Source organism: Lepidochelys kempii, chromosome 17 (genome assembly GCF_965140285.1).
Source record: "Lepidochelys kempii isolate rLepKem1 chromosome 17, rLepKem1.hap1, whole genome shotgun sequence".
In the NCBI taxonomy this organism is placed as follows: domain Eukaryota; kingdom Metazoa; phylum Chordata; order Testudines; family Cheloniidae; genus Lepidochelys; species Lepidochelys kempii.
This window is the reverse complement of record NC_136396.1, coordinates 5,906,857-5,921,812: the sequence shown is the minus strand read 5'-3', so window position 1 is coordinate 5,921,812 and position 14,956 is coordinate 5,906,857. Positions and strand designations below refer to the sequence as shown.

The 14,956-nt window shown below is 35.5% G+C and overlaps 1 protein-coding gene across 1 annotated transcript in view; it reads right to left on the bottom strand.

The window, feature by feature from the left end:
- Positions 1 to 562: 562 nt before the first annotated feature.
- Positions 563 to 14,956, bottom strand: part of BRIP1 (BRCA1 interacting DNA helicase 1) — a 127,336-nt gene continuing 112,942 nt past the window's right edge. Inside the window, exons 18-22 of the mRNA XM_073315419.2 lie at positions 9,831 to 9,943; positions 6,523 to 6,605; positions 4,464 to 4,787; positions 2,707 to 3,564; positions 563 to 700 (exon numbers count right to left, since the gene is read on the bottom strand). Of these exons, the coding sequence (XP_073171520.2) occupies positions 603 to 700; positions 2,707 to 3,564; positions 4,464 to 4,787; positions 6,523 to 6,605; positions 9,831 to 9,943 (1,476 nt within the window). The 3' untranslated portion in view covers positions 563 to 602. The remainder of the gene's footprint in view (positions 701 to 2,706; positions 3,565 to 4,463; positions 4,788 to 6,522; positions 6,606 to 9,830; positions 9,944 to 14,956) is intronic.

Genomic DNA, 14,956 nt, shown 5'->3' with positions numbered 1-14,956 from the left:
TACTATAAAAAGGAAGAGAATTGTCTGCTTAATCAGCAATACAACGTCTTGTAACAGACAGGGTTTCCTTGGGGGTTTTCCACCCAAGTACTGACCATTCTCAACTTACAAACTCACATAAGATCACAGAGGCAATCTGGCTACATGCTACAAAATTTTTCAAAGGATCCTAAGGCAGTTAGGTGCTGAACTCCCAATAAGCTTCAAAGGAATTAGGATTTTAGGCTTTTTTGAAAACCCTGCCTTAAAAATTACACACTAATCAAAAATAGTGAAGAGTGCTTATGTGAAAGGAGACATCTGTTACAAACTATGGGCTTGATTCTGCAAAGTGCTGAATATCCTCTAGTCCCACTGATGCGAATAGGGCCCTCAGCACTCATTACTACAAATGCAGATCTCTTGGGCAATTTTTCAATCCAGAAATAAGTGTCTCTATATTACTTATTGAAATTTTAAATTACAATAATTAATCAACTAATAAACCATACAGAACCATGCACATTGTACATTATTTCACCTCACAGGAAAAACGGAGTATATATATTTTTCTTACACGTTATCAACAGTTGCCACTACCTCATTCAATAACTTCATTCAATCTAGTCTTTATATGGTACCTTTCTTTCACAGATGAAGCCATTTCCCCTACTAGCAGCTTTCTTGGTTCTTCGTTTGCATGCCCTTTGCACATTCAGTCCTTTAATAAATTTGGGATTCGATTATTATTTTACGCACAAAATAAATTAATATTAATTATTGTTTCAAAATAATAGGATACTTTCTATAATTTAGATTTCACTGACTTGAGAAGTCCAAACACAGTTTTAGGTTAGTTTTAACTTATGACAAAAAAAATTTACGTGACAAAAAATTTAAGTAGACAGCTAAGTAACCAATTTACTTTTGCTGTTTTGAGTCAACACAAATCTCTGATAAAATTTAAAAATAAAATGCTTTTCAACCATTGATGTTTATATACACAAGAACAAGAAGCTTGTGTGTGCGCGCGCATGCATGTAGGAGTGAATTTACAGTTTTTGCATTTAAAAAAAGTCAGCAAGACTATCTAGTTCTATGATCCCATCAGTTCTTCAAAGCAAGTGTGTAACAGTCAGGATTTAGGATGGGTCTCATGAATATTTGGATGGGAAACTCCAAGGAAAACTCAGTAGCTAATGGGAATGGTGATGTTACTTCAATAGGTGGCACTTGTCCTAAGTCAATGTTATTATATATTGTGATATTATATATTGATATAGTAACTGTAAATTAACACAATGCTTGAACATAGATAAGACCAGTTTCATGCGTCAAATAGTTTATAATCAAAACAAAACAAGACAAGACAAAAATTCAGGAGAGGAAGGGTCCGAGGCTAATGCAAAAGAGATTTAATATTCTATCCACCTTTTACCATACTTGCAAATATAAGAGCTCATCTTTTTAAAGCAATATTTAATATAGAAAGAAAAGAAGCTGTTTAATTCACAATACTTGATGCAAGAAAATGTACATTATTGAGTCTGATTTTTAAAGAAAACATCACATGTGCAATTCCAACTGAACTCGCGTGACTAATACATAAATGTCCACAAAAATACTTTACATTGTCCCAGGATTTTTTTCCCCAAAATGTACTTCATTAATATAAAAAGAGGAACAAAAACTAGTTTTCTCAACATATGTGTCACAATGTTTCATAGCAGCAAAATCCTTCCTTCTGCATTAATCTTCAGTGTCAAATTGTTAATTCACCATGTTAACCTGGGATACACGTGAAGCCCTGGAAATAATTATTCCAAATTTTGTGTTCTTTAAATGTTTAATAGAAGTTATTGCTTTATTTTGTAACATTAACTCTCTTTGCTCTGGTTTTCACTATGTAATAATGGCCCAAACTCTGGTCCCACTGAAGTCAGTAGGACCAAAATTTAGCCCAATGTAATCAACAAAAATGTTTGAAATAAAAAGATCATCAAAGCAGTAAATTTTGAAGAGATGTCAGTGATATTAGCTTACTTCAACTTTCTATTTACACATGAAACAAAGGAAGTATATGTAATGATGTTATTACTACCATCAACTTTCAAGCTGTCTTCTCAATACTACTCATCTGCAGATATGTTCTTTTTGTGAGGAAAGACTTGAAGGAATGGAAAATGGCTCCGCTAATTTGGGAATCTCTTGTAAATTACCTGGTGCTCAAGGAATGTGCCTATTCTGTATATTAATTTTTTTAAATCTAACATAAATGCACAGAATTGTATCTGCCTCAAGTTTTATTTTTATTGGGGGCTAAACAGCAATTGCTTGCTAGTGCTCAACACCAGATGAATTCAAATCGACAACTGATCAACCTTGTCCTCACCCTATAGTTTCAGGTACAGTACTATTGAGTCTACAATTTATGATTCCCTGGGTCTTGTTTGGCTCTTCAGCCATACATTGTGAAGAAGAATCTTAATGAAGTCTGAAGAAAACAGCAGAGCAGTATTATTTGCATATGCAAAATAAAAAAAAATCAAATCTGATAACAGAGATAAAATGAAAGTACAATTCCACCATTTCTCTACTAGGGAGGTTACGTAGTCCATAAAAAAGCCTACCAGAAATATAAGTGATTCATAATGAAGTTAATTTCCAAATTTCCTGTAAAACATGGTAGCTATGGACTAGTATTGCTCAATGAGAAGGAAGACACACCTTTGTTCCGTGATCTGGAAAGTTTACTTTTCTTTTTTCTGGTGTCCATTTCCTGATATATTTTCTGTTCCACTTCTCCTACTCTGGTAATACTTTCAGCATCACTAACTGTATTACCCTTAATCTTGTCATTTTGCACTATTATAGCTAACTCTGTGTTCATGTTATCATTACTTTTTATTTCTTTAGTTGAGCTTACTGCTTTTGAAGTACTGATTTCAAAAAGATCTTCAGCTACAATGCAAGCTCCATGTTCATTCTGATTCACAGTATTATTACAAGTCTGAATTAATGGTTCAATTTGCTGTTCCTCTGATTCTGTATCATCATAAAGTTCAGGTGTAAAATAGATACTGTCATCCTCAGCTTCTGCTTCTATGGCTACATTTAATGTTGAAAGTTCAATTTTTCCTCTTACTGGAGATAACTCAATGCACTGATCTATGACTCCACTAGTGCAGAGTTGCTGTTCAGCAGGATGTTCTTCAGTAGCTGCAGCCTCATCCTTTTTTATTGAGGAACTAGTTGTTTCCAGTTGTAATGCCGGTCCACTCGGTGTATGTTCCGTTAGCAATGACGACTGGCACTGGCATCCATTAACAACAGGCTGACTAGATTCAATAGTACTCCTTTTTTGTTTGCACATGGCTTTGGAGATGGATTTCTTTTCATTCACAGGCAGAGGTGTTGAAGTCACTGGCTTATTGCTGAAGTATTGTTTCATAAGATCAGCGTTAGTCCAACTATTCCTTTTCTGTCTTTCTTTTTTGATGGCAGGACTTTTTGGTTTGGAATCCATCTGTTTTTCTCTCCACACTGTTTGGTGAGAATGATTTTCTACACCAAAATTCTGACCATCTGTGAAAATCACAAAAGTATACAATAGTAATTGATTTAGTTTTTGTCCTTATTTTACAATACACTTAGCACATTTTATTAAGTTTACAGAATTGTTGTTATTGTGTGAAATGAAATCCTGTATAAATGGTCAGACCATCAAATAATTATGCATTGACTTAAGTGGGACAACTCACATGCATAAAGTTAAAGTGTGTGATTGAGCTTGTAGGATAAGGGTCACAGTCAGTATTTTTCACTTTAAGTTATTGTGTTCTCTATGTGCAAATTCTCTTATCTGTCATAAATGGTTAGGACTAGAGATGAGCTTGAGCCACTAAATTCAGATTTAGATTCACACTTCTCAGAATGTTGATGATATTTGCATGCATAGTATTGATTTAGCCAAACTATTAGAGGTAGGGAGTACATGTGAAGTATAATTCTCTAAATTTTGGAAACAATCTGGAGCCACGGTTGTAGCTCAGACTCAACTCCAAGTAAGATGCGAGTAAGTAAAATTTAAAAAATGACACAATATGTGTGAATTCAACTATTTTTTTGTACAATGCCAGTATTAGTAGATGTAAACGTACTGTAAATTATCTTCAGATTATCTTCATATTTTTCATTACAGAACCAAAATAATGTCAGAGTTAAAGATTTTTGAAATTGCACTATAAACTTATCAAAGTTGCTAGTTGTAAGACAACCAGATGGGATGACAACTAATCGTGTAATCTCCTGAACAAAGCTTATATACATTTGTGAGAGGTGGCCATTTTACAGCACAACACTTCATAATTTTTTTTTTTAAAACGTCTGTCTCTTTCAAAAAAAGATGCACGATTTTACAGGCTACGCAAAAATATCAGTTAGGAGAACGGTTAATGAAGTTTTAACATGGGAAATAAGCATACTTTTCTTTGTTGCCATGCTGTTACTTGATTGACTGGATGCTGTAGAATTAACTGTGTTGATTGCTGTGGGTGAATGAGCTTCCAGGACCAAATTCTGCACCTTACTTTCAACAGGAACATCTGGTGATAGATGAATAGATGCCTCATATGACGAAGTTGGTGACAGATCTTTTGAACTTGAATGTATGAGCAGAGATTCACTATTACACTGGGTGGAAGAACTGGCGCCCACTTGATTTTTTTTAGCAAATGCATCCAACGAATCGAGTGCAGTACTAAAGTTCTCATGGTGCTGGATTTGTTGACGAATCCATTTGGATAATCCTAATGAAAAAAAATTGGTACACTACAACCAAACTTACTTTATCTAGATTATATACAGTAGCTATTTCAAGTTACTAAATTGGAACCTGGTCCTGCAAATATTTACACCTTTAGCTTCGCTCATGGAAATAGACAGCTTTAGCTTTGCTCATGGAAATAGTTCAGTGGAACTACTCCTGTGAGTAAAGTTAAGCATGAGATTGTTTACAGGATTGAAGGCATGATTTGTTTATAGCTTTCTATGAATATTTTTCAAAAACTAGAGTACAGATGGTGTTATCATTTGGTTTAAAAAATTCTTTACCCCATCTTCTCATTTTTCACCTAAATTAAATTTAAACTGGTATCTACTGTTAAGGACAGCAGCAATGCTGCAGCCTTCCAAAATGTTACTACTGTTGTCCTTTGAAATCTGTGTAATGTTTCTCTTGCTTTCCTTCCTGTGCTATTAATTTAAAGATCATGAATGATTACAAGAGGAATTTATGTATAGACTGTATGTTTATTACAGTTGTTTCACTGCATGACAAAATCTAGCAGTATTTAAATAGTTTGCATGTTTTGCAGATTAGAAAACAATGTGTGTCAGATTTTTTCTGAAAGAATCACAATCACTTAATACTTCCAAAAATATCATACGCACATGAACCAATATTAATTTTTATAATTATTGTATATCAGAAATCTTAGACAGACAAATGTTTTGATGAATCTGGAAAACTGAAGATTGAGAAAATTAATTTTCATAAACATTAAAAATACATCTTTTAATCCCTTAAAAATACTCTATATTAGAAAAGGTATAGTAGCTTTTATTCTTTCAAAAAAATACTCTTACCATATTCACAAACTCTTTTAGTGAGAGTGTGTAAATTACAATACTCTGCTTTCTCCCTTTTGTTTCCTCTCTTCAGTTATCTAAGCATTTGCCTAATACCAAACAACATGTCAGAAAACTGCTTATATGGCAGAATGTGAGCTCCACCTGTTGACTGGACATGAGCATTATCTCCTTTACATTATCCTTTTACTGTGCTTGTTTATAAATGGAGAAGGGGCAACAAAGCTATGCGATCTATTCCTAAGAAATTTCGCCTTGACTAGTGTCATGTAAGCCTTATTTTTGTTTTAGCTGCATTAATTTTACTAAACATGAAGAAACTGTACTGATCATGACAGCACAAACAAATGTCCAATGATGCTATGAAAGGAATGGTGGTGCCTCTAGCTATTCATGTCTACAAACCACCTGGTTAAACCTCTAACTGCTAACATTAGCCCCTGCAGTTCACTATGGGTGCAAAACTACTCATACAAATGAATGAAAGTGAATGAAAGTCAGTACCTTTATTTTTATATTTACCATACAATGGCTAATAGTTCTTATATATGTTATAAATTTTATTTTAAAAATGTCAGTTAAATTCTGTAAATTGAAGTTTCTTCAACAAATCTTACTACTAGCATGTTCTGAATGGGAATTAAATTAAAATAACAGAATGGCTACTTTGTGTGTTTCAGTGCATTTTAAGCCTGTTGACACCCAGGAGCAGGGTTTTAGAGTTGCTCAGAATTCTAGCTGCACAACAACAGAACCAACGAGTATAATGGATATATTTTGTTATAGCCTCCCCCACATAACAGAGTTCTTTGGGAAATCACCTCTTGAAGCCTAGATTTCCCAACACAATATCCTAATACTAGGATCTTTCCCAGGAGAATCTGAGTATCTTACCAGTTATGTATTTATTAGGGTTACTCCTGAAGCGGTCATCAACTAACATAAGAGCACCCCAATCCTTTTTGTGACGAATACACCTACAGGAGAACAATGAAAGAGAATTATAATTAAATAAAATTGCATCTAAAACTGAAAACTATTTCTCTTTTGCATACTGTTGGAAGCACAAAAGATGCAAAGATGTGTCAGATGTGCTTTCTTGAGCTCCAGCAAAACAGATATCTGCGAGAGAAGGAATGTAAAAACTATATCAGAAGACAGTTAAGCACTGAAACTGCTTTTTCACACAATTCACAGAATTACAAGAGTGACCATTTGATGACACAAACTAGGAGGTCACACGTTATTTCATAAACTGAGCGCTGGATGTCTAATAATTACAACAGACATGTTATTTGTTTGGCAATCTACTGTTGTGAGAAAGATAGGATAAATACTGAAAGGAGAGTAGAGAAGAGTGTAGGAGCAAGATCTGGGAATGCACTGAGTGTGGTTGTACAAAGATTTATAAAACGATGCAACTGTTTTAGTATTTTCTGGCTAGGCTTTAATAAAGTAAGGTTCTATACAAAGAAAAAATCAAGATTCAAGGTAATGATGGTGTTGACTTTGTAATTAAAAGTTTGTTAAAGAGTGGCTTTCTGTAACAATCCTGAAGGGCCACTTTATATGAATCAATTATTTTTATAATACATTGACCTTCTACAGTGTCTTTCAGACAAGGGTTTTCATAGAACTATACAAAAATAAATGAACTGGAGCACACAATCCCATGAGAGATACCTAAGCATTATTGTCCTCATTTTACAAATTAAGGAAAACTAAGGCAAAAAGAAGTCTGATTGGATACACAACATCACTGTGTCTAGAGATGAGATTAGAATCCAGATCTTCTAATTCCCAGCAACATAACTAGCTCAGCAAAGAAATTTTTCTTGAACATCTTTAAAGCCTCCCATGAAAGAAAAAACTAACAAAACAATTCAAGGCAAAAGATTCTTTCCGAGCTTTTCATTTTTTACTGCTTTAATAAGTGCTGTTTTAACTTGCCATTTAAATGAATTATACCCACTAGAAACATATCCCACACTTTTAGTAAAGCAGCACTGCAAGAAGTTCATCGCACAGTTGTCACCTGGTCATGCACACCATCTGGTATATTCCCAAAGGTTGTTATTACATTTCATGGACTTATGTTACTTCATACGGTAACAGCACTAAATTAACAGAAAAGTGCCAGATTCAAAACTAACATCCTTCTGCTCACTTCAATCCCTACAGGACGCTTTTACAGAAAGAAGCTTGCCTATCTGCAGCAACCACTTTCTAGGACTGTCAGCATATACTATATTTTGATTTATATTCTCTTTTTATAAATGCACGGAAATATACTGGCTTTTCTTTTCCAAGGCTCAATATAATAAAATCTGGGTCAAATTAGAATATAAACCAGAATTATTCTCCCTTGCATGCAACTGAGCCTTTTCCAAATACACCAGTAGGGGAGTCTGTCTTTCCCTTTCAGCTCAGGTTAAAAGTGCATCCACTTAAATGACAGGTTTCAGAGTAGCAGCAGTGCTAGTCTGTATCCGCAAAAAGAAAAGGAGTACTTGTGGCACCTTAGAGACTAACCAAATTAGTTGAGCATTAGCTTTCGTGAGCTACAGCTCACTTCATCGGCCTATGCTCAAATAAATTTGTTAGTCTCTAAGGTGCCACAAGTACTCCTTTTCTTTTTCCATTTAAATGGTCAGTCATACAATGAAGACCTTTCATTAGCAACATATTTTAAATGAAAAATTTCTAGACAGACAACATGTCCTGTATACTACACAACCAAACTCTCTTCCTCAAACTCACTTCCTTCAGGAAGTCTTCCATTTCTGATCACCATTCTTGCACCCTCCTGTAACTAACATTTTTTATTTTTAAATTACTCACTCCCCAAAAGGAAATTAACAAGATACATACTCATTGTTAGATATATATCATGATCTTTTACTATTCTCCATCATATTCCCCCAATCCCTTTCCCACCCATTATACATATCCCTCACGTGCTGTATTAAGTCAAATTTAGGGTACTTCTGCACTGCACACTTCTCTCAGTGGCGTAGAGAGTACATACCTGCAGAGCCCCACAGCATGAGTATAAACATCAGCATAGCCCGTGAGGCATAGCCCAGGCAAGAAGAGTAAAGACATGTCTGAAGGGTGGGGGTATGTATGGGAGTACAATACTATACAGGCTCTCTATTCACCCAAGCTGTGGCTCCGCATCTACACTGCTAATTTTGGCAGTGTCGTGTCCTGCTGCTGGAGCCGTTCCCCTCTGCAGGAAAGACTCCCCCCAGTGGGGAAAGGCTCTGCCAGCTTCCACTGTTGGAGCCTTTCCCTGCTGCCTCCCCACTCCCCCTCCTCCCACCACCATAGCCTTTCCCAGCTGCTGAAGTCTTTCACTGCAGTCCCAGAAAGGTTCTGGCAGCAGGACACTCTACTGCTAAAAACAGCAGTGCGGATGTGGTGCTTGGGCACGTAGAAGGCCAATATACCCTAGCAGGTCTCCACTCGCTGAAGCAGTGCCTCACTGTCTACACTGCTATTTCTACCCATTCTAGCTGGGGGTTTAGTGTCTGTATTCTACATGCCACTGCAAGTGCAGACCTCCCCTCAAATTTGACCTCATTTACTTGCAACAAACACTACCCTTTCAGAAAGTCTCAGTGACAGCAATCTCTTTAAAACAGTACTGAAGACAACAGCTTGGTTATGTTTTCACTCCCCAACCCTTGTTCAGCACAAACATCAGCTTGCCAAATATCTTGCCACCTGATTTGCAAGATGTCAGTCCAGTTTTACCCGTGTTAGTTGTTACAAGACATTTGGTCCATAGATTACTGAGGGCAGAAATATTTACAAGGCAGGAATTATGGGTCACAGAGTTATTTACTTTGAAATGAAAGATACCCACTGACTTAAGCATCAGTCGGAAATCTTTGCATTTGATACTTCCATGGCCCTAATTGCTCTATAAAATATGAAAGAGTTCCTGGGTTTAAAAGGGCAACACAGTTTCCTAATTAGTATTTGCTTGAAGTGTTTATGGCAACCCCTTACAGTTAGATTTTACTGATGCCTATCTGAAGAAAGCAGAAATCTGAATATCTGTATTTTAAACAATTCCAAGGATAACATGAAGATGGCATGCAAAAATACCTCCAGTCCTAAGAATGAGGGATTGATCATACTCGAGAAAGGAGTTTAAAAATGAAAATATTTAAATAATATTCAGTTCCTCTCACCTGCCCAGTGCCTGGTTGAGAGCTCTATAAGCTTGAATTTCATACCATTGGCTACCTGGTAAAAGGCCTCTTGTCTTTGAGTGCTGGTCATTGTATTTCCTCTTTAACTCAACCTAAAAATAAAGTCAAAATATTATTTTAAAATATTTCTTTTTGCAAAATTATATAATAAAATGAAAAACAGAACAAATTGGTTAATCAATCAATTGGGTATGAAAGAGTGAGGGAGGAGGCTGTTAGGTAGAACACCATGTTAAAAAAAATCTCTTCTTTTCCAGAGGAAACTTCATCCAAGCCCTGCTTAAACCACAAGTGAAAATGAGTTTGGTGGTCCCGTCTCAGACCCCATTTGTTCACATCACACCACTACTAAGCAATTAAGGATAATGAACATTCTTTGCTTAAGATTAGACTAGCGCTGTCTCAGACTAAAGGCAGAGCTGTGTGCCTGGTAATAGCTAACATTAGTGTCATTTGCATAAGAATCACCATTCACTAAATATAATCAAAATAATATTGTAATGCTAAGCTTCTAGCTCTCATTTTGCAAAAATATCATAAAATCCATAATTGAAAGTTTTATCACAATTTTTTGGAATGTGCAAAGTGGAGATAATTTTGGACATGTGTTTTACTATATAGACTCATCAGTGTTTATATATTTCAGTTGTGCAGTAAGTGTTGATGCTGTAATTTCTAAAAAATACAGTTTGAGTTTAGGACCCTATTTTCCAGTCTTTGAGAAATTACAGATTAGTTTATCAACAGTTCTAATAAAAGGCAGTAAGAATTTGTATATAGTCTACATAAAGTTTACAATACTGAACATTGTTTCAGTTGAACTTTGCAAAGGATTTGTGTAATCACTCTGAGCTTTTATGTCCACAAATAGAAATTGTATCTACTTAACTATGAATGATCTAAAACACTACAATATCCAAAACTTACTTGACTGATTGTTCTCTAATAAAATTCTAAATAATGTTTCTGTTTTTCAGATATAATTCATGTTCTTCACTCTGCTCATTTTATTCATACGTAATATGTGGTTCACTCAGTAATAGCTTATCACTCACAGTACAGTGATCATATGTTTATCCAGACCTCAGTGGCCTGTTGGCAAAGGATGCATAATCACTAAATTTGGTCATTTCCATCATTTTCAAGTAGTAGTCTAAGACTGAAAGGCACTATGACTCCGACCATGCTATACAACACCATCTGCATTTCATTCCTTACAGCAGGCAGCAGAGTACTCCAGCTGCTAAAACCACATACCATCCAAACTTACCAGGCTACTGGAACACACCTACTTGTATCAAACACAGCTAGTTTCTGTCAAGGAGTATAGAACTGACAGACATGTGCAATGGTTTAATATTGGGAGTAATTCCCTCAACACCTGGCAGAACTGCAGAAAAGAAACGGCATGTAGTGTAGTTGTAACGGTGTCAGTCTCAGGGTATTAAAGGGACAAGGTGGGTGAGGCAATATCTTTTACTGGACCAACTTCTGTTGGAGAGAGAGACAAGCTTTTGAGAGAACTGACTTGAAGAAGAACTCTACCTAAGCTCGAATGCTTGTCTCTCTCACCAACAGAAGTTGGTCCAATAAAAGATACTACCTCAGTCCCTTGTCTCTCTAATATTCTGGGACCAATAAGTCTAAAACACCACAGCATAAATGGAAAGCAAATGTAATATTTGGGGTGTGGGCAAAGGAGGGAACACTTCTGAAGCACTAAGATGTTTTTTTAAAAAAGAAAAGGAGAAAGTAAATGAAATAAATAATAAATTTCTGCTCTATAACCTGAATTCAAAGGCATTTTTTTACATAAACCCTGGACTGCTGGAGCAGCTGTTTAGTATGTTGCCAGCTAGAGAAGAGGGCTAGGGTCTCCAGGGCCAGGGTCAGTAAGGACTGGTATGCCTCCTGGAGGAAGAAGCCAGCTTCTCCAGGTAAATGGAACCTATCCTCGCTAGTCAAGGAGCAGTGCTGATATCAGTTGCAAGAGAAACCCCTTGCCGTCCCATTTCAAACAAGGGGATAGTGCTTGTTAAAGGTCCATTCTGAGAATGTGAAGAATGATCTCTTATTTGGAAAATATATCCAGCTCCAATATATATTTTCAAAATGTATTGGTTTAAAAAAAGACAAAACTACACAAGAAAGGTTCTTTTCACTGCTCTTTTGCACAGTATTAACCTTTTTAAACTGACATCTGAAAGGACACGCTTCAGGAGAGAAAACAGCAGACTTCTAACCACATCTGACAGGTAACTTTCAACTTGAATTTGGGTAAGAAATTTTATTTTGTGTACTTATGCCCTTTGAAACAGCCTGTCAAATTTACAAATTCAATCTTTACAGCCAGAAAGTAAATTCAGTTTGATTTCACAGATTTAATATTTGTTCCAGTCACTCAGAATTTATTGACTGGTGCATAAGGTTTCCTTTTGTTATTTTTGAAGCACACAGAAATCTTTTCCCCCTAAATAGTTTGTAAACATTAATATAATTCTTCACAAAAAACTTTAAACTGTAATTACACATATCTCTGTATTACCATACATGTAACTGCAGTTAGAATAACCAAAGACAGTACTTTTAAAGGATTTGAGGTGAAGAATAAAATTTAGGAAAATCTAAGAAGGGGGTAAAGCTAACAATATTTTAAAATATGAAGTAGTCACAAAGTTCTTCTGAAAGTATTTCATAGTTCTCTGCATCTCATGATAAATTTCTCAATAGGATTTCTTCACAAAGCCTTTTGTCAACATTAACACATTTAACATTTCTATAGTTTCTTGCTACTTTGAAAGTCTTAGTAAAGCAATATTAGAATAACTTGTCATTCTGTTTTACACCAATTACGATTATTGCAGGCAGTGTCACAACTACACACAGAGGTATATTCATATAAATAGAGTTAGCAAAAACATTGTCACATCAGATAACAAATACTGAGGTCTATATATTAATGGAAGAGATATTAACCTCTCCATTATATGAATAATGGATGACAAAAAAAAAGGACTCTGTTTCTCTCACTCTAAAGATCAGGTTTCAGCATGAAGTGACTATTTAGATTGCTGAGGGTTAAGGATTCATAATAAGTCTAGTAAAGGTAAAAGGCCAGTGCATGTCATTTTAATCCAATCAGAATCTATTTCATTGTATAACTCTGCATTATCAGGCATCAAATCAACACCCAATTCAAAATGACATGATGCATATGTGAAAAAGCCAGTCTCTCCTGCTAGCAAATATCCTAAATGTTCAGTAAACCACAGGCTAGAAGGGATTAGTTAAAATGTCAAAAGACAGCCTTTTACTTTTACCTGTTCATCCTTAAAAATATACTCTTAGCTATCAGGCATGCTTTACAGACAAATAGTTTCAGCAAGCAGCAGCAGAAGGCCTATGGCAAGCTCTGCCATCTTGCAGCTGTCACAAAGATTAGTCTTTGATCTATCTGGGAGGTCATGGTCACAGTCACATTAGCTGAAGTCTAACAATATTATACCTGTTAACTACTCTTTCTTTTAATGCTTAATTAGACAGACTTTCTCCCCATTATGGAAAGTTTAACTGGGAAATACCCTGAGTTTCAACAAAAACTAAATTACATAAACAAACTTTGCTTACTGTGATTTGGAGAGATTTTGAGGCAGTTTATATTATAATTCAAATGTATTTTACAAGGCTTTCCTAAAGCAGAAGGCTAATCATATAGAAAGTTAAAAAGCATTTTATTAGACAAGCTCTTTTGGGGATGGTGTTGAAGGGTGATGGGGAATGGTTTAGGTGAAATGACAATGCTTCACCAGTGAAGACCTGGATTCATCTTTGATTCAGGTGATACAAGAAATAATAGCCTGGATAGCCCATGGTGAAAAAAGCATTAAACTACTACATTATTGGCCATGTGCTGAGGTGATGCTTAGGAGAGTAGCTAGGGGGTGGCAGGTCAGAGTGGAGGTTTATTTACAGAGTTACATGCAGAAATCTGTATAGTGCCTTAACTTGCACTGTGTCAGAGAGCAGCACATTTATTTAATTTAACAAACCCCAAAACATTTTAATATATAACATTAGGGCATGCAAATAGCAGCTTATTATGAATTAATAGCTTCTGGAGAAAAACAACAGTGAGATGATCTAGCCACAGCAACATTTTATCCTTTAAATTATGTACTTTCAGTTTAATGTTCAGTAAATAAAAAAAGGTTCCCTTTACGGCAGTTTCATATAAAACTGGGGTGAATATAAGTGCATATGACACTAGAAGTTTAAGATACCGTCACATAAACAATATATATGAGAAATATTACGCTGTCTTATTCACTCATGATAAGCTTTTTAGGACAGAGTTCAACCCATAAATAATAAGAAGAACTAATCTGTTAAAACTACTGATTAAAACTATTAAGAAAACTTTTCTTCAGTAAAAATAAACACATTGTCCACCAGACACTCATGCAAAATGGTTTTATCTTCAGCCAAGGATAGGGCCTTAGACCTAAACAGTTTATAGCAAAACCAAACTGGAAGAGAGAGAATGTGCATTAGGAGTGTTTACTGTTCAATATCAGCATACCATAAACACATGTATCAGTATAAATATCACAATATAAATTTCAATGGCTAAACTAAAGTACAAGGTCTTGTATGTTGAGTAACTTCAATAGACAAAATCAGTATGATTGTATTTTATTTTATCTGGCATATTTTCAAGATTTGTAGAGGCAGTATTTTATTTAACCAACTGCAGTGCTATATTTTGCTAAAATGGAAAAAAATCAGAACTGGGTCTCTGCCAAAAGTTAAAAAGTCAGGCTCACTCTTAGCTATAACAGCACTTCAGAAACTATTTTTTCCAACTGTTCTCTATCTTCCCTTTTAAATTACAAACTGATACACAACAGAAGGAACACTGAAGACAAGACAACAGCTCAGCATTGTAATGACACAAATGTAAACACGGAAGGCAGCACTGATGAAAACCTTGACCAGAAACCTACCGCCTTCTTTATACTACCACTTGGTGGTGCTGTGAGAATCACAGCTAAAGAGGCTAGAGATAGGATGATTCCAGTTTGGATAAGGCTAAACAAATATTGATA